Source organism: Haemaphysalis longicornis, unplaced genomic scaffold (genome assembly GCF_048455015.1).
Source record: "Haemaphysalis longicornis isolate Haplotype H1 unplaced genomic scaffold, Haemaphysalis longicornis Haplotype H1 scaffold_2, whole genome shotgun sequence".
In the NCBI taxonomy this organism is placed as follows: domain Eukaryota; kingdom Metazoa; phylum Arthropoda; class Arachnida; order Ixodida; family Ixodidae; genus Haemaphysalis; species Haemaphysalis longicornis.
The window spans coordinates 196,702,452-196,727,319 of NW_027526295.1; the positions used below are offsets into that span (position 1 = coordinate 196,702,452).

Below are 24,868 nucleotides of genomic sequence, written 5' to 3' on the forward strand. Positions count from 1 at the left end.
TCAAGAACGTTCCGATACCAAATCAGCACAGCTTTTTCTCGGGTCAATCAACGGTTAAAAATCTTGCAAGCTATGACACAGGCTTCGGCAGCAGTTTGTAAAAACCGCCAGTTGGACGTCATTTATTTCGACCTCAGTAAGGCGTTTGATGTGGTGAACCATCAATTAATATTTAGCAAGCTTACTGCATCCGGTGTAGACGCAACCCTTGTTGCCTTCTTGTTGAACTACCTCCTTGACCGGTACTTTTTCGTAGATGTAAACAACAAGAAGCCTGGTGTTTACACTGCAACAAGTGATGTACCTGAAGGCTCCGTGCTGGGTCCACTATTGTTTTCTATCTTTATCAACGATGTGTCAAGAGTCTTAACAAAATCTTCGTTTCTTCTCTTTGTTGATGATGTCAAACTATTTAGGCACATTAGCGGTGTGCCTTGCAGAGGGATGTGCCGGAATTCCGGAATTATCGGTCTGGTGCAGCAAAAACTGTCTAATTTCGAACACCGCTAAAACAAAAGTTATCACGTACAGCCGGAAAAACCATCGTCTACTGTTTTCCTACAGTATTGAGGGAGCTCCTCTGCAAAGGGTTGGGGAGATTAGGGGCCTCGGGGTGCTTTTCGACAGTACCCACTCTTTTTCTCTTTCTCTCCGGCGAGCGCTCCGATGTCTTGGAAATATGTGCCGGATTTCAAAGGAATTCTCTTCTCCAGGTCCATTTCTAATGCTATACAATACAATATGTATCCCTCAGTTAGAATATGCTTCTGTTGCTTGGAATGGTATCTCCAAATCTAGCAGTGAATTAATAGAACGTGTGCAGAAGAAGTTTTTATCCATATTTAAGCACCGTCATCACATTCATAGTCCGAGTCCTGATTCTGACTTGCCCATAGTTCCTTCCATTCCATCCTTGAACTGCAGACGTATGCGTGCAGATTTTACATTTCTTCATACAATTGTTCATGGGGACCTTTCCTGCAAAGACTTGCTTGTCTGTTTAGAGTTTAGTGTTCCACAAAGGCCCACCAGGTCGCATCGCCCGTTCTTGACCGCTTCGCGCTACTCCAACCATTCTCCTTTGCGCGGAATACAAAATTCTTACAACCGCTTCTTTGACCGCCTTGACATCTTTCAAAGTTCATTTAAAATCTACCGTACTGCACTGTTCAATACAGTATGTTAGACATCTGTGATGTCTCTGTCGTTTATTTTTTCTCGATTGCTAGAATTTAGTTTTTCCGCGGTTATGTTTTTAACCAACTTATAGTTGCATATTTTTGAAACTGTTTCTTGTGATTTGTCCCTCTTATCATTTTTCTCTATACTCTTGCCGTTGTATTTGTCGTATTACTGTTAAAATTTGTTGCTCTGCTTGTTGTGCGGTCTTTACAATAAGCAGAGCCACAAAGGCATCTTTTTCTCTTTTTTCTGTGCCCACCTTTCACTCCATCTGTGTTTTATTTGTCATTTTTACTACTTCACTGTGTATCGTCATTTGTTTGTTTCTTGCAATATGTTTCTTATATTTTGTTTTTATGTAACTATCCGTGCGCCAGCACTCAGGCCTTTGGCTGTTCCTGGGACGTAAATAAACATGATTGATTGATCGATCAAGTGATCGAATATTATTATTATTATTATTATTATTATATTATTTTTTATGGCCACAAAAGGAGAAATACAATAATTAACAGGGCTGTCGAAGCCTACAAGGCCTGTGGGACATGGCCCGGCATAGTTGGTACGGCAATACAACATGGTAAAGTAACAGTAAAAGGAAAACAGCACCGCGGTTTGAAGAAAACACATGCACGTTACACTTATCGGCAAAAACGTAATACCAACCGCGAATGGAACCAACACAATAGAAGTAGAAAAACAAGAAAACGGATCGGCGAACAGAAACCAATGCATACAAACGTCACATAAGTAGCTGTGAAAAGGGAGACATTGACCTTACAACTTCATTGAGTGAACTAAATTGCAGTAAGCCTGTTCTTTAGCACTTTTTTTCGATTTAGATAACAAAACATCTTCCGGTAATTTGTCGAACAACTTCAGAATTTACACTGAGCGCCGTGCGTCGCGGTATCTTGTTTAAGAACGAGGCACAATTAAGCACGCACGAGAATGAAGCTTGCGTAACGTTTATTCTCAAATTTGAATTCGGTGCTCCAAAAATACTTCAACACCACTGTTCGAAGAAACAGTGAGCGGAAAGAAGGGAAGCCTAGTGCGGCGAACACACTTTACGACGAAAGTAGAGGAAAGTTGTATCCCACGCTTTTAAGTATATTTTTTAACAATGTATCAATACGGCCCTCTCGGCGTGCAGAACAGAAAGCTAAAACGGTTATGCCATACCTCAATATCCCGTAAGCGAGAGCATGTGCAATAGTTTTTTTGGCAGGGAATGGGACAATACTTCTTCAATGATAGATCAGCCGTGCATGATGATGATGATGATGGTTAGGTTTTAATGGCGCAAGGCCGACTAAGGGCAAGGAGCGCCAAAGAAGAAGTTATTTAATGTTTGATGAGACTGTAAATTCTAAAACGTGTGAGTAGACGTAAAAGTGACGCAAAACAAAAGAAAATGGAGATGGCTGGTGTATAGGGCCAGGATGATTACACGTGATATGACAGGAGCTGCAGAAATTTTACCTCAGCTAAAAACTTAAAAACACGTTGACATGGAAAAATTGGTTCGTCGGCTAAAAAGTATGAAGGGGGCTGTGGAATGCGTCGTCTGTATACTTCAGGGAAATGTTTGTGTCGTGTTGTGTTATGTGCCTCGCATTGAATGAGGATGTGGATCACGGATAGGGCCTCTCCGCACCTGCTGCACAGAGGTCTTGGAGATGCAGTGAGAAGGTGCGAGTGCGTTGCATGTGTGTGCCCTATCCGTAATCTGGCCAAGGCGACTTCAGAGTATGTATTGCGTGTGTCGGTGGTGTATGGTCCCAAGTGAGGTTTTATTACGTGTAACTTGTTGTCTGTTTGTTCACTCCAGTGTGTTTTCCATGTTTTTGAGAAGTTGTTGTCTGATGTGTGGTTTCACGTCGGTGTAGGGTAATGTGGTTATGTCTACTGTATTCAAGAGTGTAGCAGCAGCAGCCATTCGATCCGCTGCTTCGTTCCCGGCTATACCACAGTGGCCAGGGACCCAGCAAGACAGCAGTTCAAATTTGCGTACATACACAGACATAACACCCTTGACGATCAGACTGACAACGTGGTTTTTCGAAGGCATTGTTGACGACAGTGCCCGCACAACACTGAGGGAATCTGTATATATAATGGATTGTGGGATGTGGCTTTGAAGTATATGATTGACAACAAGAAGTACACCGTAAGCCTCTGCCGTAAAGATACTAGTATGACTATTCAGAGTTCTAGTGACATTAAGGCCGGGCCCATGCGCCGCGCAGGACACAGAGGTGGCAGTTCTAGAAGCGTCCGTATAAAATTAAGAAAACTCATACTTCTGCTGCAAACACAAGAAATGCTGCAGAATTGCACATGTGGGAGCTCGGTTTTTATCTACATGTGTGAAAGATGTGTCGCATGATATAGGGCGGAGATGAGATCACCCGTGCAACGCTCCTAAGCTTGCCACGTAGGTGTGCCAAATGAGTATCCCACGATATGTTCGAATCGAAAAATATTCCCATGTACTTTATCGATTGCACATACTCTAGAGGAACACAAAAGCATGGTGCACAGGATTTAGAGTGCAGATAAATTTGTTGGTCTATTACTTCCGTCATCAACGGATTTATAAACCAAACAAGTTTTGTTTTTGAGACGGTGACAGGAAAAGGATTCGTGAAAACCAGTCAACTGCGTTATGGACATCCTTTTGGAGCATTCTGATCGCCGATTGATAGCATAAATGTTTAGCCAACAATACGGCACCATCGGCATATTGGTAGACCGTGATCCGACACACATCCGACACATCCGTAATCCGACACACATTTCCAAGACTTCGGAGCGCTCGCCGGGTGATGAGCCTAATATGAGGAGAAAAAGAGAGGGTACTGTCGAAAAGCACCCCTAGGTCCCTAATCTCCTCAACCCTTTGCAGAGGAGCACCCTAAATACTGTAGGAATACAGCAGACGGTGGGTTTTCCGGCTGTAGGTGACAACATTTGTTTTAGCGGGGTTTAAAATTAGGCAGTTTTTCCTGCGTCAGACCGATAATTCCGACACATGCCTCTGCAAGGCACAGCAGTCCTGAACACCGCTAATGTGCATAAATAGTTTGGCATCTTCAGCATAGAGAAGAAAAGAAGAGTTTGTTAACACTGTTGACACATCATTGATGAAGATAGAAAACAATAATGGACCCAGCACGGAACCCTGAGGTACACCACTCTTTTCAGGGTAAACACTAGACATTTTGTAGTTTACATCTACGTAAAAGGACTGATCAAGGAGATAGTTGGCACTGCACGGGCCCGGGCCGGCCCGAAAGCCCGGTACCGACCCGTCCCGAGGGCCGGGCCGGGCCGCCCGAAGTCGATTATCGGCGGGCCCGGGCCGGGCTCGGGCTTGACGCCATGGGCCCGGACCGGGCTCGGGCTTGAATTCATAGGCACGGCCCCTGATGGTTCCGACGCGAAGTGTAGAAAAGAGCCTTAAAATGAATATTCTGAGTTTATTTTTACGCGCTTCGTGATGTTAGTTGTACGAAATGTTTTAAAAACATGTTTTGCTAGGTCTGATAGTCACTATACTGTAATACTAATGACGTTTTATGTACTGAATCAAGATTTTATATTTGCGTGTATGATATACCTGACAGGATTACAAGGAATGCCCTAGCGGGGAAGGAATAATTCAGACAACCTGGAGCTGTGTACCTACGTCTACGTACATGAGTATTTAATATGTCGCACCAATGGAAATGCGGCTGGCCGAGAATCAAATTCGCGTGCTAGAGAAACACTACCGCTTAGCGACCACTGCAGGTAAAATATTTCAACGCACACATACTCATGGATTCAAATGCGGATCAAAAAATTTCAGCAATACCAACTTGTGGCTGAGACAACCACGTGAAGTTGCCAAGAGTCTGGTAATCAAAGGTGATGGTGTCTCTCGTGTAAGAATACGAACTTTCACGCCGCTGTGGCGTGAACTGCAGTGCACTTTTAAACCCTTATTTTTGGCGTTTCAGTTCATGGGTGCTTGTACAGAATAGATGCTCCGTCTTATTGCCCGCTACGAAGAGACTGAACCAAATATAATAAACAAATTACACACACGGGAGCCCTCCCTAGGCTCAAAAATAAATGACCGGGCCGGGCCGGGCCTGGGCTTGAGACGACGGGCCCGGGCCGGGTCCAGGCCAGGCTCACTTAGGAATGCCCGGGCCGGGCCCGGGCTAGGTGTTACGGGCCCGGGTCGGGCTCGGGCTTCACAAAGCGGGCTCGGGCTGGGCTCGGGCTTTAAAATCAGGCCCGTGCAGTGCTCTAAGTTGGACAACAAGGCATCAAGGCTTGCGTCTACACCGGACGTAGCAAGCTTGTTAATTAATAACTGATGGTTCAGCACATCAAACGGCTTACTGAGGTCAAAATAAATATCGTCCAACTGGCCGTTTTAACAAACTGCAGCCGAAGCCTGTCTCATAAAGCTTGCAAGATTTGTGACCGTCGATCGACCCGAGAAAAAGCCGTGCTGATTTGGTATCACAACGTTCTTGAGGCAGGCAGCAAGAACTTTGTGCAGAGCTGACTCAAAGAGTTTTGAGGCGACACAAAGTAGTGAGATCGGGTGATAGTTAGAAACGGCTGACTTATCACCAGACTTAAATATTGGAAAATTCGAGCGATCTTCCATGCCCATGGGAATTTGCCGAAAAGTAAGCAGTTATTATAAATGGAATTTAAGACAAGCACAAAAATGTTGCCGTATGCCTTCATGAGGGCTGCTGGAATACCATCTGCACCACGGGAAAATGATGGTTTCATTTAATAATAATAATAATAATAATAATAATAATAATAATAATGTTATTATACAGAACAAAAAACAAACTGTGAAAACTGACAGGCCTACCAAAACCGCAGAGGGTTTGAAGGGCAGTGCCTTGCAGGCAGCGAAAATCTGTAGACAAGGCCGAATAAAAAAGAGTTACAGAATCATCTAGTTTGAAAGGTACAATATAACGGTCAGTGGAACTAACAGGGTAGACTAGAAGCATATTAGAGGCTATACTCCGCCATTTAGCAACAGGAACATTATAAAAGGCAATAGCACTGTGGTAAGCAAGAGTCAGGCAATTTCACACGAAAAGGCATGTAGGCGTTTCTTCAATTTACAGCAAGTCGTCACTACCAATAAAACCGCCAACCAGAGTAGCAACACGCTCAATGGATAATCGAGAACAGCCAACACATTCCTCGCCTGAGCTACTCGGCCAACGGAAGGCGAGCCCTGTTGCTCTAGTCAAGTGTGTACTTTGTCATCTCGGCGCTGGCATTGGATGCGGAAGGAAGCACGGGCGTCAGAAGCCGGAAGTCAAGGGAGTGCTGAATATTTTTACGGTAGTCGCAAACAGAAAGGCTGCACTTGCCAAGTAAATACCACGGTACTGTTGGTTTCTCGAACGCGCCTATTGCAAGCCACATAGTGATACAAATACGGGAACAAGGAATAGGACGGGGAAAGGCATTCGACTGCGGTGTTCTGCAGTCTAAGATAATTAACGTGAATCTTTTCCCTGCGACGCACTCAAGAGACCAACGGCTCAGATCAAAGTTGCAAATTAGGTCGATCAGATTAACCAGCAAACGATTGCGGTGAGGAAAATGTGGTCCACGCTGCGGCGGCGCGGGGTGAAGTTTTGCACATTGCCGTAGGTGAGAGCGCACAGCATATTTTTGATCCTAAATTATTGTTGTACTTCGTCGTTTGCAAAAATTTGCTCCTTTTGACGCGGTGGCTTGCCGTTTAAGTACATTTGGAGCGAATGAAACGCCTGGCCACTTTGACAATCTTGCCGCTGCCGATGAATGCATTCGCTTTATAAGAACAGCAAAAAAGAAAAAAAAACTTGTAGCGTGGTACTCTCCGCCTTAACGACGGGGTCTGTGCACTGCAACAACAGAAGTGCATGGCAAGAAATCTGAAATGGCTGGCTATGTGAACCAGATAGGTGACGTTGCTTTACCCAAACTATCCATTTGCGACTTGCACGAGAACAATGATTCGTTTATAGCACAACCAGGCAGAACGCGGATGTGCGTATACACCCGCATCAGCCCATGAAGTCGACAATGCAAGCAAGCGTTGAGCGAGGAAAAAGTCAAAACCACTGACTTCTAACTACTGGTTATCCCTTTTGGGGTCGGTGGGTGGTCAGTATTTCGTTCAGTTGCCGTGCGTTTCCTGACACGATCCGAAATAATAGTTATACTTACAGCTAGCGCTGGTGGTCAGCGTGTGCGCTATGCAGGTGGCGAAGGTTGAGCCTCCCCGTTAAAAATGGTACGGGCGCTCTGTGTAGTACACGTCCAACATTTGTTTCGATAAATCCTTCTTTCGTCGAAGGAGCGCAGCGTAAACGTGCACCAAGGCAGGGGTCGAGCATTGGACGGGAGTTCATTGCCACTACTCGTCAGTCAGTACGTGAACGCTCACTGAGTAAGAGAGGAGAGAAAGAAGGAAGGAGGCCGTCGAAGGTTCCCAGAATCTTGCGCTTGGAGCCATTCAGTATGCGTCACCGTACGTCTTTGTGGCCCAAAATTGGTGCGTGTCACGGATTTCGCAAGGGCTTAAATTTTGCGAATTAGCGACGTCTCGAAACCCGTGACAGTTAATAAAAACTCGCTGAATAAAATGATTTTGCAACATATCAAGCCCACCGAGCGTAAGAAAACCGTGAATGAGGGTTCTAAAAGAATAGAGAATTGGCGCGCGCACTTATCTGCTGGGTACCGCCGATATTGCCTTGTTATTATTTGAACAAAACGAAAAGGAATAACACAGGTACTGTTGATTTTATGCCCCCCGGCCTTGCATTGCCCCGTGGCGCTGCTAATATATATATATATATATATATAGAGATCATGAGGTTCGATGGGCCAGTATAAAAATAGTGAAAGAAGTCGACTTATATATATATATATATATATATATATATATAAGGTTAGTAGAGACAGAGACACACGATAAAGACGTATAAAATAGAAATAAGTCTACTGACGTTTCAGGAAGAGGACTTCCTTTCCTCAAAGTACAGAGTAAGTTCGTTTCGGAGTTATATATATATATACAGAAAATGTAGCAAGGGCGAGGGCAAGGTAAGAGAAGGGAGAGTTTGTACAATCAGATCATGATTGGTAGGTAGCAAAAGAATGAAGAGAGAGCGGGAGAAAAAAAATTATAAAAAGGATGATAAGAACACACAGTCACGCGGTACAAACATGGGAAAGAAAGAGAAGAACCAAACAGAAAAAATTAACAAGGTAATTCCCCCCTCCCCCGTGGCAACAGGGGTGAAAGAGGGGTCAAAACAAGATATGCCCATGCACGCGTTTGACACGGGCAAAAAATATTAATCACGCGGAACGAAGAAGGTCCAAAGAAGATATGCGTATGCACACAAAGGGCGAACATCTGCCCATACGCACCCGTTCTAAGAATCAGGGTAAGGTCATTGACACATGAGACACTTGGCTTCTGTTGGTGGGAGGCAAGGGTCGCGCCCAAAAGCAGTAGGACAGGCAGTTTCGACAGATAATGAGTGTACATTGGTATACAAAGAGCGGAAAAAAAAGACAAGGTCAAACAAGACATGAAAAAAAAGAAAACAGGCAGGTGCACGCGTATGATGCGGCAGCAGGTAGTATGCATCTGGCCGGCGCATGGTACCAGTTCAGGGAATGCCGAGGCGGTCAGCAGCGAATATTAGAAAACAACAATACAAAGAAAGAGAACACGAAAGCAATCACACACGCTCGCGTACACAAATTGATTACAAGGTGAGAATATCAAAGCTAACAATGGTACTGCAGCCTTCTACCCAGATCACAATGTCAAGACTTGTTTGTCAGATTTGGTTTAGTGAAGCTATTGTGCTAAAAAACGCGGTGCTAGCACGAAACTATACCCATCTACGGGAGCTCGCCAACTCATAGGAGAATATTATAGAGGAAAGAAATGAACAGGCGCATTTGTGTGCATGGGTATATCTTCTTTGGACCTTCTTCGTTCCGCGTAAATAATTTTTTTTGCCCTTGTCACACACGTGCATGGGCATATCTTGTTTTGACCCCTCTTTCACCCCTGTTGCCACGGGGGAGGAAGGAATTACCTTGTTAATTTTTTCTCTTTGGTTCTTCTCTTTTTCTTTCCCATGTTTGTACCGCGTGACTGTGTGTTCTTATCATCCTTTTTATAATTTTTTTTCTTTCTCCCGCTCTCTCTTCATTCTTTTGCTACCCCCCAACCATGATCCGAATGTACAAACTCTCCCTTCTCTTACCTTGCCCTCGCCCTTGCTACATTTTTTGTATACCGTAAAAACCCGCGTATAATATGGACCCGCGTATAATACGAGGTGTAATTCGGGGACAGCAAAATCAGAAAAAAAAAGTTTTCATCCGCATATAATACGAAGTAAAGTGCACAGAAAACATTTATTTCCACAGCAGTTACCGTTCAGTCATTGTCACTTTTCGCTGGCACTGTCTCCTGAAGTCGTCTTGTCGGAAATGTCTTCCCACAGAAAGTCGTCCTCAGTGCCGTCAAGGGCGTTCGACATGGCGCATTTCTTAAAAGAGCAGCTGAGGAGCTCCTCTGGGATGCTGGGAAATACGTCCGCGATCCAGCCACAAAGCACCGCTGGAGAAACCCGCGTCAGCCATTCGGTAGCTGTCACTTACGGGTCTCCTGACCTGATCCACTCTTGGTAGCAGGACCTGATGCAGTCTTTGAAAGGCTTGTTGAGGCAAATGTATAGTGGTTGCAGCTGGGATGTCATTCCTCCTGGAATGACAATGAGTTCGATGCGGGGTTCGCGCAACAACTTCTTCACGAGATCGCCCAGGTGGCAACGAAAGGCGTCCAACACGAGCACTGAAGGGAATCCACAACAATGCTGCAGGCCGCCGACACCACACAGACTTTATCCAGTCAAGCACCAGTTGCTTTCTCCACCCACGAATGCTGCCTTCGGTGACGCCGAACTGCCGTCCTGCGGTGCAATTCCTGATGGTCTCGGCACATAAAATATCTTTTCTTTTAATTGCAGCCGAACACTGTTTTCGTGCACCCGACATCGTGATAGACTTGCGGTGAACGTGCCGAGATCCTTTGTGTGGTCAAAACAATCAAAATGGCGAGGGCTGAGAGAAGCAGCAGCCAGCTAACGCCACCGCAAGATGGGGCATCCTCCGCTGAAATCGAAATGCAAATTTTCGGCTGAAAACTTTGGGATCCACATATAATACGAGGCACAAATTTTACGTAGTAAAATTAGGAAAAAAACCTCGTATTATACGCTGGTTTTTACGGTATATGTAACTCCGAAACGAACTTACTCCGTACTCTGAAGAAAGGAAGTCCTCTTCCTGGAACGTCAGTAAACTTATTTCTATTATGTACGTCTTTCTCGTGTGTCTCTGTCTCTAATAACCTTATTTTTTCGCGCTCTGTGTGAGTTTTTATCTTTGCAGACTATATATATATATATATATATATATATATATATATATATATATATATATATATATATATATATATATATATATGTGTAGTCACTGTACATATAGATGGGCACTACTCCACAGTGCCCTGACAAAAGGCAAGCCATGATGACGGTGAAGAAGGGGCTGGCGTGCCTTGCACTGGCTATCTGAAAGCAAAAACGCCCATGCACATGGGCGTTTTGGCTTTTCGCCTCTATCAGCTAGAAAAACGGCCTCTACGGCGGAGAATCGAGCCCGCTGAGCAGGAGAATGCGAGTTCAATTCCCGGCAGCGGCGGCCGCTTTTCTGACGGAGGCGAAAAGCAAAAACTCCCGTGTGCACGAGATTCCTGCGCACGTTAAAGATCCCGAGGTGGTCAAAATTAATCCGGAGCCCTCCACTACGGCGCACCTCATCGCCTGTGTTGCGTCGGCGCGTTATACCCTACAATCAATCAATCAAGCGAATAAGAAGGAAAGAGGATGCATCGTGAACTTAAACCGTCGTGATGGTCGTGAAAATTGCATACAGCTTCGCTACCTTCAAGTCTTACGCGTTAGTGTGAGCTTTTTACATTTTTTTAAAAGAACCCTTACAAACACCTAGCGCTGTGCGACGCCACCAGGTTGGGAGGCTGAGAAGGGGGCGTGCCGGCAAGAGCACGTTATTGCGGTAGCGCATGCGAAAAGAATAAAGCCTCGTATAGACGGCCTTCGCCCAAAACTCGAATAGCTCAAATGCTTGTCTTGCGAAGACGGCCATTCGAGTGAGGGGTTATCCATGTGATACATTTAAATGGCTATTCAACAAAACAGCCGTCATACGCGGCGTCTGCTGAAGCGAGACGGCGTCTAAACACACGTGACTGCGAAGTAATTTTCAGCGGGCGATTTGCATTATTAAACACACAAAATAGGGCTGGGCGGGGCTGGGCAATGCATCGGCATGCGCAGAAACACGCGGAAAGGGCGCAGTACAGGAACCATGCACAACGCAGGCCTGACCCAGCTGCGCAACAAAATTTTACAAAAAGAAACTCTATGGAAAAAAATTTTACTTTCTGTTGAGTCACGCCTAAATTTATGTCTCAACACTTGCATACCTCTGTATACCTCCGGAAAGAGATTGAAAACTTCGAAATGCATTTCAAAATATTTTCTCACAAAATTTATCCTAGCCCATGTACCGGGTACATGCATGTGCCTTCCATTAAATAAAAAGACCTAAAATACGTCCTTATCAATTCTTTGTAATAATAATGGGCCATACTAGGTCGCCAAACAGTTCCCGCGATAAAAAAAAAAAGAACCTCCGGGATAACGGTTGTACAATTTCTTATTTCTGAAAAATGAAATACCTTTACCCAATGGAACCGAGCAAGGTCAGGTACTGAACGCATGGCGTCGCAAGCAAAAGCATTGCCGGGTAACGAATTTTTACGCAACGTAACGAACGCACACTTCATAAATATCCACCACCATCACGATCCTGCCCAGCCGTCGCAGCACACATGTGCTCATTGTTGCGGGGTACTCTGTTATTCTCTGGACGACCTTCCTCCAATCCCTCGTGCCTGCCATCAATGCCTGCACCAAACTTACAGCTCGACGTTAAGACAGTTAAGACAAACCGGGGTGGGTCCCACATAATCGCAGACACGTGCCCCAGCCACGTTGTCGTGAACGCGCCAGTATAACGTCTTTGGTAACGCTGTAAGTGACGTGAGTGATCGAGGATGATTCATAGTTTTTTCGTGGTTCGTGCCTCTACATATGGCGCACTCGCATTCCCAAGTATTGCCGTCTGTCTGTTCACTCCTGACCATTGGACGGTATCCCCTGGTCCGATAGCTATCAGCATTTTTCAGTTTCATCAGAGAAGCTATTGTGACCTACAGCTCTACAAACGAATTATGTTTGCTTTTTCGTTTGTTTTTATTCCATCGTCGACATTTCATATACAGTTGGATGCTTACTAGTGTTATTTGTTGTGTGAAACTTGTTGAGAATACGGAAATTAATGCCACCTTCGAGAATTGGGGGGTAGGCTTGAATGTATTATGTACAGCACAAAAGGGAAAAAATGCCTCTGATCCACCCAACGAAAAAGACACAATATTGGTGTTTGACGAGGAAGTTACACCTGCAATATAAAGACTGTCGCCGTAGTGAGGGAATAGGAAATAATTTAGACCAGCGGCACATAACGGGCCGCCTGCCGGGAGGTTCTAAGCTGCCCCAAACCCGGGTTCGAAAGGGTAATCTCCAGTCATCGTAACTGTAAATGGTTTATTGTGTGTTTTTTATACACTAGTTAGAGCAATTTTCACTGCAAGTATTCTTCTGGGTAGCTCTGCTCCACACAACTTTACTTCTCACCCCGGCTTCAACCAAGTTTTCTGACTACACTGATTTATCCGCTGTGGTTCGAGAGCTTCGAAAAGCGTTTACGTCATACAAACTTGTGTTGCAAATCCAGGACATCGCGGACATTTACGCCTGCTGTATTCGCGTGCCATGGCGTCAACAGCCTACCAGGAATGCAGGCTGCAGATGCTGGCACACCCCGCGTTCGTGTGCAATACTCTGGTACTATGGCACCCGCTACTCTGGCACCTCCCTCAGCGGCTATTCGCCTCACCAGTGAAAAAAAAAAAACTTCTTCGGACAACTGCACGTGCACTCATACCTCCGTGCAGTACGGATCTCCCCGGCGGGTTCTCCCGCTTAGATGAAGTCCTGCTCCGGCGACTTCGCTTGGGGGTGGCCCTCACGCCTGCCGTGACGCGGACCTGGCCTCCCCAGCACCGTGCCCCGTCTGACTCGACGTGCCCCTTGGGCCCCGCTACAGCAGAGCATTCGGTGTGGAGCTACCCTGCCCTGAAAAGAATACGCCTCGTGCACCTCGCCTACTGCGGCCCGCGCCCCAACCGCGTATTTCCAAACGCTTCGCTGCAGAGCGATAATTAAACGTCGTCACTGGCTGCGCCCGAAAACCTAAAGCGACCTAAAACATATCAAATAGTACTCAGTACTGTACATCGAGGCCCCAGAGCCCGAACGGTGAGCTCCTTTTAGCAGGCGCTCAAAGAATATCGCAGGCAGAGACATCACACATGTAACGTGGGTGCTCTATGCAGCAAAGCGTTTTGAAACCCGACCCCGCCTGTCCCCCGGATTTCGTCTCATGAACACAGCGTCCACATCACGGCCCACTTCTCCGGTTTTTTCAGGAATCCGGAGTTGATATGTCTATATAGTTTTGTGCAGATTAGCACACTTCCGCAATGTAAAAAAATGCGGGGGATATGATCTGTGCTTCTCTCGGCACCTGTCATCGTCCCTTCTGGCCAGTCTCCTTGATGGGGTATCTGCGAATGGTGGAGAGGAATATTGAAGTTGAAGTTTATTTTGTTTCCGCATACAGGGCGAGATGATGGAGAGACGGGGGGAAAAGCAAAAGGCTAGAAGCCTGACTGACGCTTTTCCTCCGACAGCAGTCTTGCACAGCTATGCAACACGCCGCAAGACGCCGCTGCCTTACAGGAATTGTTCAGTCGGCCGGAAACTTCTCACTGCTGCTGTCATCATCCCCATCCAGTCCACGTCTGTGATTAGGCCCATTTCAACCTCAACGATACATGATTTTGACGTTTAGCCTAATGTTCCAAGCAACCTCCAACACGTCGTACGTATAGTTGTGGGTACCGGTTGACGAAGTTACACGTCAAAGCCTAACGTTAGAGCTTAAGTCGGTCTGTTACATACCCAATTAGTGCGTCATGCTGCAGCATACTCTCGTTCGCTACCACATGACGCGTCGTGTCCGATGGTGTCGTCAGGCGGATGCATAGCCCCGTTCTCAACCAATGGGGACATTATGCCGAAATATACCTGATCTCGATGTCAAAGCGAAATGTCGACGACACCTTCAGTCCACGCGGTTTGGGGCCACCACTTTTTTCGACAAACCAGTTAAGTAACGCCGAGGTTACGCTCACGCCTATAAAAAAGCAAAAGTATTCATGAGGGAGCGTTGAGCTAGTACACAGGTTACTTCGATAGTTACCATCGGTGGCGGAGCCAGTGAAGGAAATAATAGTGACGTTGGTAGACGAAATACAAAAAAAAAAATGTATTCTGGTATTGACATTTTTGAACTGTACTATAAGCCCGAGAACCAAATTCGCTTTAGTATTGCACAAAGCCCAGTGAAAACAATGCCACATTATACTCCATATTGCCGGTACTGCTACAGTCCGGTGGAATCTTATGTTCAAAATGGCGGCGGATTTGGCTACTTAGTGCAGCGTATGATATTGAATAGCGCTAGGTGTTACGACGGCAGAGGGAAAAGAGTGAACTAGACGAGGTGAAAAGTTGCAAGTTCGTGTCTCGTCCAGCACCCATTTCGAACAAAAAAAGAGCCGGATACGGGGAAAGTAAAAGAGAGAGAAAAAAGACATCCCCCTCGCGAGGGGCACGATCAAATGCACAGCATTTCCGAGGGGGTGCGCCGGCAAGTCGTATCTCTTGATCGCGGGACCCGTGTCGCCATCTTTTGGAAGCGCGGGACAACTTGTGGCGCTTTCGAAACAAACGAGAAATGAGTGAAGGATATAAGGCGCGTTCGGTGCATTGAAATCTGTGTCGGTTTCGTGGCTCGGTCGGTTGTGCGCCGGGCACCTTGCGTTCCGCCCGCGGCGTCATGGGTTCGAAACCGGGCGCCGGAAACTGTTATTTCTTCCTGGCTGCGGACTACGACAAGGCGCGCCTGCGGACTACGACAAGGCGCGCATGCGGACTACGACAGCGCACGCCAACGCCGCGTGACATTGTGAGTTACTAAAATGCTATGCATTTAATACTTAACCCTTTCGACATACATTCTCGGCTTTATTTTTTATTCCTATCAAACGTCACTGCCATGCACTACTGATGGTTCGCAAGAATAACATGTCACCTGCTGCCTGGCCGCACCACCCATGACCTCCGTTCCAATCCAGCACCTCCGCAACCCTCACCCATCGCGATGTGCTCAAACACGGACGTTTTTGTAGGCCGCCCCTCCCGGGAAGAGACGGTATGCATGGGGACGGCTGTCGCGCGCAGCGTTGAAAGCTCGCGCGTGCTCTTCGAATCCAGTTTCTGAGCGCACCTCTCCCATTCTGTTTCAGGTAGGCGCACTTCTCTACTCTCTTACCCTTTCTCCACAGCCCGTCGCGTCAGCGAGAGTGTGCCGTATTGAGCCCAGAAGCACGCACGAGCGCTGAGCTACGAGAAAGCACGCGTTACACGGTGCTTTCGCGGAGCTTCGGCCGACTTTCGATTCGTCCGGGTTAAAGCTATCTGAGCGGAGGTTAGAGTCAGGTGAACTCGGCGTCGGTTGGCACGAGCGAGTTGTGCAGGTTGTGAACCACCTTAACCGAGCTTATACAGAGACGAACACAGGGAGAAGACGAGCGTAGTCGCGTAAAGGTACGGAGGAACCTCGCGCACCTATCTAATGAAACGTTGCACAAGTGAAAATTAACAAAAAAAGTGATAGAAGGCAAGACAGAGGGACGCACGCATCGTTTCCACGATGCGTAGCTTGCGAGTTCGACTGGCATGGTTCGTGGTGCTTTTTGCGACTTTGGCATCGCCATGGACAGTGAAGGCGATGGGTGACAGCGCAGCCGAAGCCGAGGATGTCGTGGTCGCTAAGTGGAAGGCCATGGAAGCGGCCATGCGAGGTGCCGTCCAGGGGGCTCTCAAGAAAGCGCTGCCCGAGGTTCTGAGGATGGGCCAGGAAGACGGCCTTTCGGCTGCCTGCACATCGGCCTTCATCGGCCTTTTGCGCCGGTTCCGCAACATGGACACGGAGGTGATGAAGAGTAAGTACGACGTACGCTCGATGCACCTGCTCCTATTTCTCTGCGCACGCGGCGGCGCAGATCAAAGTTTTTGGTTTGTTGGCCGCAAAAAAACCAATAATTTCGCCGCCTGAGAATTTGTTTTTTTCATTTTGGAGCGATTATACTTAAACTGACTACAAAAACAATGTTTCATAGCAAGTGAACTTCTTAAAGTAATTGTGCTTCCATCTGGAATATTGATCATCGTTTGACTACGGGAGCCTTTCGCATTCCTCGTGTAATACCGTGATCAAAGCGTTAATTTTCATGACTTGTTACATATGTCGCCATCCAACGTACCTGGAATAGGTGAAGGAATGAGTTCATGCTTGAAGAAAGAATGCGATTCCTACGGTGTCACAGGGGGTATTTTGTTGATATAGACTGGTCGCTGGGCTAATGAAAGAAAATGTTGAAACTTTGGCCAGCAATATTTACCTAAAAATGACCAACAGAAAATGTTTTTTTTTAAGGTGTACGCGTGAACCAGTGAAACCAGCCTGGAGCTTTAATGGACCTCTTCCACTCTAAGAACTGCGCTAGTAGCAGCGAATATGGAAATCACACTCGGCATTTCTTTCTGCCACGATTGCCGGTGACGCTCTTGTCCCAAGATTTGCTAATCGCGGGGCACGGCCGTAGTGATAGCTAAGAGGCTTGCTTTGCACAACCATCGCGCTTCCCTTTTTCAACTTTATGCGCAGACGTCGGCCTCTGGGTGCGCTCTTGACGAAGTTAAGCACGTTTGGAAATGCCCATGATTGGCCATGCAATGATCTAGCGCTTTCAGAGTAGCCACCGCATGCGAACCAGAATCTCTCTGAAGTTCGCCGCGGTGCGCCCACGGCATCCGTAAAATGCCGCAGTTGCGTTAATAGCGAGCCACCAAAAGTAATGGCGGCGCCTACGAACGCATGCGCCGATAAACTTGGTGGGAAAGGTACATTGTTGGTATGGAGGAATGGTTAACGGCCTATACCGTTTTAGGAGGTTAAAACTTTCTGAATCGTGAGCCATGCTCTCGTCCATCAGGTGCGGCTATCCTCTCCGCCGCATCTAGGAAGCTTTACAGTGAGCTTTGGTTTTCATTGTGAGCGGAGCGCACCGTGAGAAAAGGTCAGCTAAAACTCTCTATTACCTTACGCGTATTTTTACGCCGCTCTCGCACAGTAGGCTGTGAGAAGCGTTCCCAACACTTACAAAGCCGTATATGCATTCCACGATAGGGTTGTTGTATACGTTAAACAACACTTTTATTTGTTCTCTTCAAATTCCTTGCCGGGTGAAAAGTTCTGGTCATAAAATTATTGCTTAGGATGCCATTCTACTGTATCTGAATATAAGGACTCATGTCTGGAAGTGGAAAGTGGCGGCTTCTCTTCAGTTGTTCTTATTTTTATGGCAAGGAACGGTAAGAGTGAAAACCGATCGTGTCTTTCCAAACTGCTTTTCCCGCAAGGGTATTCAAAACAAACCAGTAAAAGTGTTCTCGTAGTCGAAACAGACGACAAGAAAAAATTGTGCAGTTTGTCGCAATTTCACGTGTCGTACTGTTGTCTCGTCGTATTCTTGTCCTTTCGGGATTCTGATGTTCTGTAGTGTGTCGTATTCCTGTCCTCATTTTCATGTTCCGTCGGGCGAATTCCTGTTTTGTCGTGATCCTGATGTTCCATCAGTAGTTGTATATGGTTTCAATGTTATTGCCGACTGTGAACAGTAGCGCAAATGGCAGTTCGCGTGCGACTACAGGAATATTTGTCGTTGATAAAAGTGACTTTGTCGTTACGACAAAAATGCGTGTCGTAACAACAGATGGCTTTGTAGTAACAGCAGGACCTCTGTGGTCGCAACAGAGTTTTTTGTCGTACGAAAGAAATTCTTGCTAGTTTTTAGCGGTATTCTTGTTGTGCTTTTAGACTGGGTGGTGACGTATGAGGCAGCCGACAGCGCAAATCATGTGACGACGTGCTAATGCAAAATCCGAACCCTCAGGTAAGGTGCTGCTCTGTGTGAGAGAGGTAGCAAAAGCTCGTACAAATAGTGCCAGCAGCACTGAACGCACTGTTCCTCAGTAATTTCACTATGAAATCCGAACGGTGCCAATTTCTGCTTCATAATTTTGATGCGACGAGAACTTGTGAGTATAGACTATTCAAGGGAATTGAAGACAAAAAGAAAAGTTTATGTTGAACGTAATGCTTGGCAAATACAAAACTACGGCTACACAGAACGATGTAGCGTCAGAATGTATGTAATAAATAGCTGTTAAATGAACGGCACCCAGTCGCATAAGTAATCAATTATGGAAGAAGAAAGCAACATGTAATTCTTCAAACGTCCACGATCAGTTCTCTGTTCGGCGGAAAAATAAACAATATCACAAAAGTAGTAGTTCGTGGAAATTTAAAACTGGAATGTATTCTGCAGCAGTATGCCGCGTGCTCTACAAGCCCCTGTTTCTTCTGTGGTCAGCGATAGTTTATTTCTTGCATTTGTCGTAAACGGTTTTAGAACCAGTGTCTTACCCTTTCAGCCATACAGGGTGTAACGTTCGCACACGTTCCTTTGCACTGTCTGCGGTGTATTTCTCGAGCATAATGCGTCTGAGAAGTATTGGGCTCTGCACTGTATACTTCTTACAGCCGAGGTCGTCGTTCTGGAGAATCTACACGTGTATGGCTGAAATGATGGCTATTTTCAACTGAACTCCAAAAGCAAACACCACTTCCAGCTGGAATGTAACAGCACCGCTTTCATGGGGAACGTAACTTCTCGACACGACTCACTGACGAAAATACGAACAACGCGTTTAAATTGCAGCCGACGTCCTGAGGTGCCCTTCATATTTTCTTACTGCTCCAGGCAACCATACCTAGTTTTTTTATGCCGCGAAATATCAGTGGGACAAGCATACCTATCACGATGAGTCAATCTTCCCTAGAATAAACCTCTTTCATAGCTAAACCAATAAATCCAACAATAAGAGTCTTCGTACGAGGAATTCTCAGGCGATGAGTGGATCAGGGATAAGAAAGCTGGGTCCCGTCCGTCCTGTGCGGTGCCGAAGTAGCGGACCACGGAGTAATTCCGACCACGTGCGGATCGTTATCAAGCGGCGAATTTTCGACACAAGGCCGCTTTCGTATATCTGCTCGTCCCCAAAAGCATACCCATGGCAAGGATCGGAACCCGCCACCTCGCGCACATCAGAAAAAACACTCTGGCCACGGAGCCACCACCTCCGGTTAACTACTAATCATAATTTTCATTAGTTGGGCCAGTATTATTTCTGACTGTCTCCAGTTTCATGATAGAAGGATGCATACAAAAATTCATTATTGAATTGTTCTTTTAACGCGATAGCGTTACTAGGCTCATTTTTCGATTTCCCCGTGCCTGTTAGCCGTCAGCTATCAGCCGTGCCCATCAAGCGTCCACGGAAATACGTCATCGCTGCCACCCGGAAGCTACGACTGAGGGCAGCGAGATGCGGGTATTCGCCTAAATCTGGAATATGACACAACGGCAACAGAAGTAAGGAAGGCAGAACAATAATACTACGGCGGATATAACAAGAAAGGACACGCATTTCCAGCAGGTGCCGCGCCTGCGCAGTAACGTTCGTTCTACGTTCTGTAGGTGGTACCATGCTCGGCAGATACTGTCGCCAGTCGCCCCCGAAACTGTCGCCATCACAATAAAAGCACCTCTGCACCAGTAGATAATAATTTAGGTTTTCGGTATAATTCCCGTGCCCAAGCCACACCCGAGCTACGAGGCGCGCAGTAGTGGAGGGCTCCAGATTAATTTCGACAACATGGGGATCTTTAACGTGCCCTCGGCACACTGTCGTTTCTAATTTCTGCTTCCATCAAGAATACCGCTGCCGGGAATCGAACCCGTGTCCTGAGGCTCAGTAGCACCTTACCCATTGAGCCAACGTTTCCACCGTAACTGATGCCGGCGCCAGCATTGCGTCACCAAACTAAAACAGGAGACAAAGAATTAACGCCTATCACTCAAAAATCAAAGAAAGCATACAATATGAGCTGAAACCAACAGAAATAAAACCCATTGCATAGCGTCTAATAAGAGCATTTTCGACTATTTTCGATATTCCCGCGGTTATGTTACCGGCACAAGCTGTGTTTAAAGACGCAAGGCACCACGGGGCAAAGTAAAAGTCAACCTGAAAATAGGTACGGATATCCTCCTAGAGGCAGTCACGTAACAATGCTAGGCGTGTCCTAGAGTCAAGCGGCAGAGTCGGCTTCACAATCACAAAAAAAAGAAAGAGAAAACCTTTAACCACTTGCCCACATTGTGAAACGCCTAACCAAGAGAAGAGTAAGAATGAGAGATGAAACGATAAGACTCCCGAAGCCCCTGATCAAAAGGCGGATTTTACTGAGCCTACCGTACCATTGTAACTTACCCGCATAGAAGATCAAGTGAACACCATCAGTAGGACAGCATATAAAGCAGCCCTCCACCTCGCAATTCTTAGCGTGCGACAAACTGACAGCCGGTGGGCCTGCAGCGTAACAGAATGGACAGACAGAGATGGGTCTAAAAGAAGGGGAAGGCCTTTAGTTCTATGGAGGGACCAAGTAAGAAAGTGCAAAGGCAAAGAATAAATTGGGGCAGCGCCGAACAGCAGCGGTTGAAGGCCTCCGTCCTGCAATAGACCTGAATGGTCTGTCGATGATGTTGACATTGAATAGGTCCCCGAATTGTGTCTTTAAAACATATTTGAAGAAACCCGACAAACCACCTGCCTGGTACCAAGGGCGTGGCTCGGAAAACGAAATCGGTAGGGTGATCCTCCAGTGGCTCCGTTAAAAAAAAACTCTCCACCAAAACCATTGATTCAAACCTACGCGAAAAAAGGCAATCTAACAGGATCATGTTAATTAAGGAAAGTGAAATATCGTGAGAACAAAGTATACACCGACTGTAAGATTAATGATAGTAGAAGGCAGCAAATGTAGTAGGTGACTATTCCGGCAATCTTTTCGACGGCATGACTCTCCTACCTACAGGAACAAAGCAGCGGACGCTGGAGCCATCCTCTTGAAAATCCCAATAGCTGAAGTAGTAAACAGAAGTGCAATATCTTTATAGACTCTCAAAGGGCAATAGACTGTTGGCTGCGGGCAGAACAGCTAAAAGATTTGTGAATATACTCCAGTCCGTAATGAATAAATTTAAGGGCGTCACTAGGTCACCTGGGCACAAGGGTTTGAAGAGATAGAGGCATTGACCAAAAGGTCCGCGAACTCACACACCCTGCTGCTTTCGACCACGACTACAGCACTCCCCTTCCATAAAAAAGTAAATGTCTCGTAATCCTATGCCTAGAAACACGATCTTCCTCCATGCTAAAGGGGGTCTCAGTATCGAAGCATTGCGAACTATGGGGTGGATAAAGCAACACGAGTGTATTCCAACAAATGTGGGCGAAGATGTTGGGTGGGAACATAATAGACTAAAGTAAAACTCCACTAAACCGGGGAAGCATTTACCCTTTTCTCCGTAACCTAGGCATGTGCAGGGGTATGCTCATTGGCGAAGAACTCAAACATCAATCATTCTATTTCCATTGAAACATTGGAGGCAGTTTTGACCAGCTTGTTGCCTCAGGATCAGCGCTAGCTGATTGGAAGGGCAAGGGAACCAGCTGCTGCATCCACGGCCTAGACTTCAAGTTCCACCTTTGAGCTCTCTCATATCTGTTTACCCCTTTTCGAAAACCCCTCCAGTATTTCTTCCGTAATAAAGATCTCAACTTTGTCTCTGTCCCATTCTTCGCAAAGAAGCCAGAACATTCAGTCCGGCACAGAAATTAGAAAATAAACACATTAAAAAACCTACACTGCTATCTTCTTCCTTACACTGACGAAAACCTCGCAGCCGCATCCTTACATGCTCACATCTTAAGCCACAGAAGCATAAAGGGTCTCAGTTCCTTCTGGCACATGACAATTCAACACCCTTCCTGCTAGTCGTCTCTTCGCCGAACTTCAGTTCTCGTGAAGCACACATCGTAAATGCAGCAATTTCTCTGGGAGTGGAAGTTACGCTATCCCGTCATACATCTTAAGACCCAAACGTAGATGTTCTCTGCACCATTTCTTTTGTTTAATTTATTTTGCTATCTTGTTTGAGTATTATAGGAGTTTTCTGGTGACCACCTCGACACACAAGCACACTGATAAAACGAGACGTATCGAATGTCGCATTCCTTGGGTGCACTGATCCCGTGAGTGAGAGTCTGACGATGTGGAGGAAGCCAAAAATCTTAATGGGAGGCTTCGATGCTCCATCAAACGCTTTTCACTATTTCGGATCAGTGGGTGACTGTGGCGGCGCTGCGAGGACAGAAAGGCCAATGTAAACACTAGGTGATTGCAAAGTGGCAACTTGTGTCACGTGACCCCCTGGCCACCAGATATGGGCGGCCCTCTCGGATCAAAGTAAAATCATTCGGGGGCTCACTATGTCGGCGGCGGATGCTCTTAGAAAACTAAGCAAGCATACATGCAGATCTTATTTTCAACCACAAGAACACAACCGCACTTACTAGAGCCCTCAAAAGCAACCAGTGGAGTGCGCCGTAAGTTAGGTCGTCGTTTTTTAATAATATTAATAATAATAATAATAATAATAATAATAATAATAATAATAATAATAATAATAATAATAATAATAATAATAATAATCTTTGTTTATTATCAAGGAGTAGGGTAGCAGTGCTACGGGGGCTGATAAACAGAACACAAATTCAGTATTTTGTTTTGTTCAGCATGCATACACATCTTAATACATAAATAAGTTAAGCCGCCACACTAACAGCTCCTGTTGAAATATTTGTTGCTATCCTTTTGTGTCAACGTGGATTAGACAGCTTTCGACTGGCTGTGCGTACATTCATTGGAGCCTCTGCGCTCTCGGCATTTAAACGGCGGCAATTCGCATGCTAGAAGGTCGCCAACCAGGTTACCTAGACCTGAGTAGTCCACGGAGGGCCCGTTCACAACAACTACAAAATCTAGAGGTATTGGCAGCACAAAACACTACTTCAGGATTTCCTTGGAGCAGCACATATCATTTTACAAATCCTATAATTTGTTTTCGATGAAAGTTTCTGTGACGCTTTATCCAAATTGTAGTGCTGCTATTAGAAAGATGTTGCCAATATTTCAGGGCGATATTCCTTGCGTCGCGTCATACTAGCGGACTAAGAATGCTCAGACTTAAAATGACGCGGGGAAGAAAAAAAAAACCATTTGAACAAATTTCTAATTTTCTTGATGTCCATACAGCGGTAATATGAACACTGGACACTGAAGACCGAACAGACTTAAGGTCTAAAAGCGCTTCGGGCGTTTAAAAAGATGGAAACAGTGTTGTAGGTATTTTTATAGGTCATGAGGTTTCTAAACTATCCTCCAAACCTCTACTATCACTTGCCTTATTGCCCACTGTACCTGTGGCTGTTAATGCTTCAATTTAAATGTTACGGCTGCGTAGGTATTCTTAGGCATGTGCGATCAAGAAATACACAAGAACAATGCAATGTTCTTGCTTTGGGAAAATTGTGACGTAACGGTTTGAATTTTTGTCCCCAGAGACAATGTTTTCTGTGCTGTGGACAGCATTTCTTGCTCCAGCAGCGAGATCGTGTTGTTTATTACAAGGCCAGCATTTGCGAGATGATCCCACGGCAAGGCAGTATGCTGTCTACCGTTGCCGGTCCTCGAATGGAGCGTGCCGTTTCAGTCCGAATATTTGCGTATTGACGCCTTACGCGAGCACTAGCTAAGACTGGCAGCTGATATGGGGGCAAATTCTTGTGTAGCAGCTTTCATCGGCGTGAAGGGCAATTGTTATTCAGGCACTCTCGCTCGTGTTACAATGTTCATTCAAGCATGCTTCGTGATGGAGGCGTCTAAGTTACATTTTACATTGGAGCTTGTTTTCTCCTAAAAACGCAGTGTTAGACGCATCGGGAAAACTGGCTCCAGGACTGCTGGATGGCTCGCTCACCGACTTCGGTAACTACGAAGAGTGCCTCGGCGTGGCTGTTCCCGACGGGTCATCGCAGGAGGGCGCAGTGCTGTTCCGTGGACAGTACTGCATGGTCAAGTCAAGGCCTCCACTGCCACCAAAGCCTCGCTTTGTCCGCGCGAACTTCGCAGCTGTAAACGTGACCCTGTTCCCGGATGACTCGGTAAATGTTGGCCTCTTTGTCCTTCACTCGGG

The 24,868-nt window shown here is 46.2% G+C and overlaps 1 protein-coding gene across 1 annotated transcript in view; it reads left to right on the plus strand.

Moving 5' to 3' along the window:
• The first annotated feature begins 15,975 nt into the window (after window positions 1–15,975).
• The window catches only part of LOC144167594 (nose resistant to fluoxetine protein 6-like), a 73,203-nt gene continuing 64,310 nt past the window's right edge, over window positions 15,976–24,868 (plus strand). The window contains exons 1-2 of the mRNA XM_077696805.1: window positions 15,976–16,582; window positions 24,601–24,836. Of these exons, the coding sequence (XP_077552931.1) occupies window positions 16,291–16,582; window positions 24,601–24,836 (528 nt within the window). The 5' untranslated portion in view covers window positions 15,976–16,290. The remainder of the gene's footprint in view (window positions 16,583–24,600; window positions 24,837–24,868) is intronic.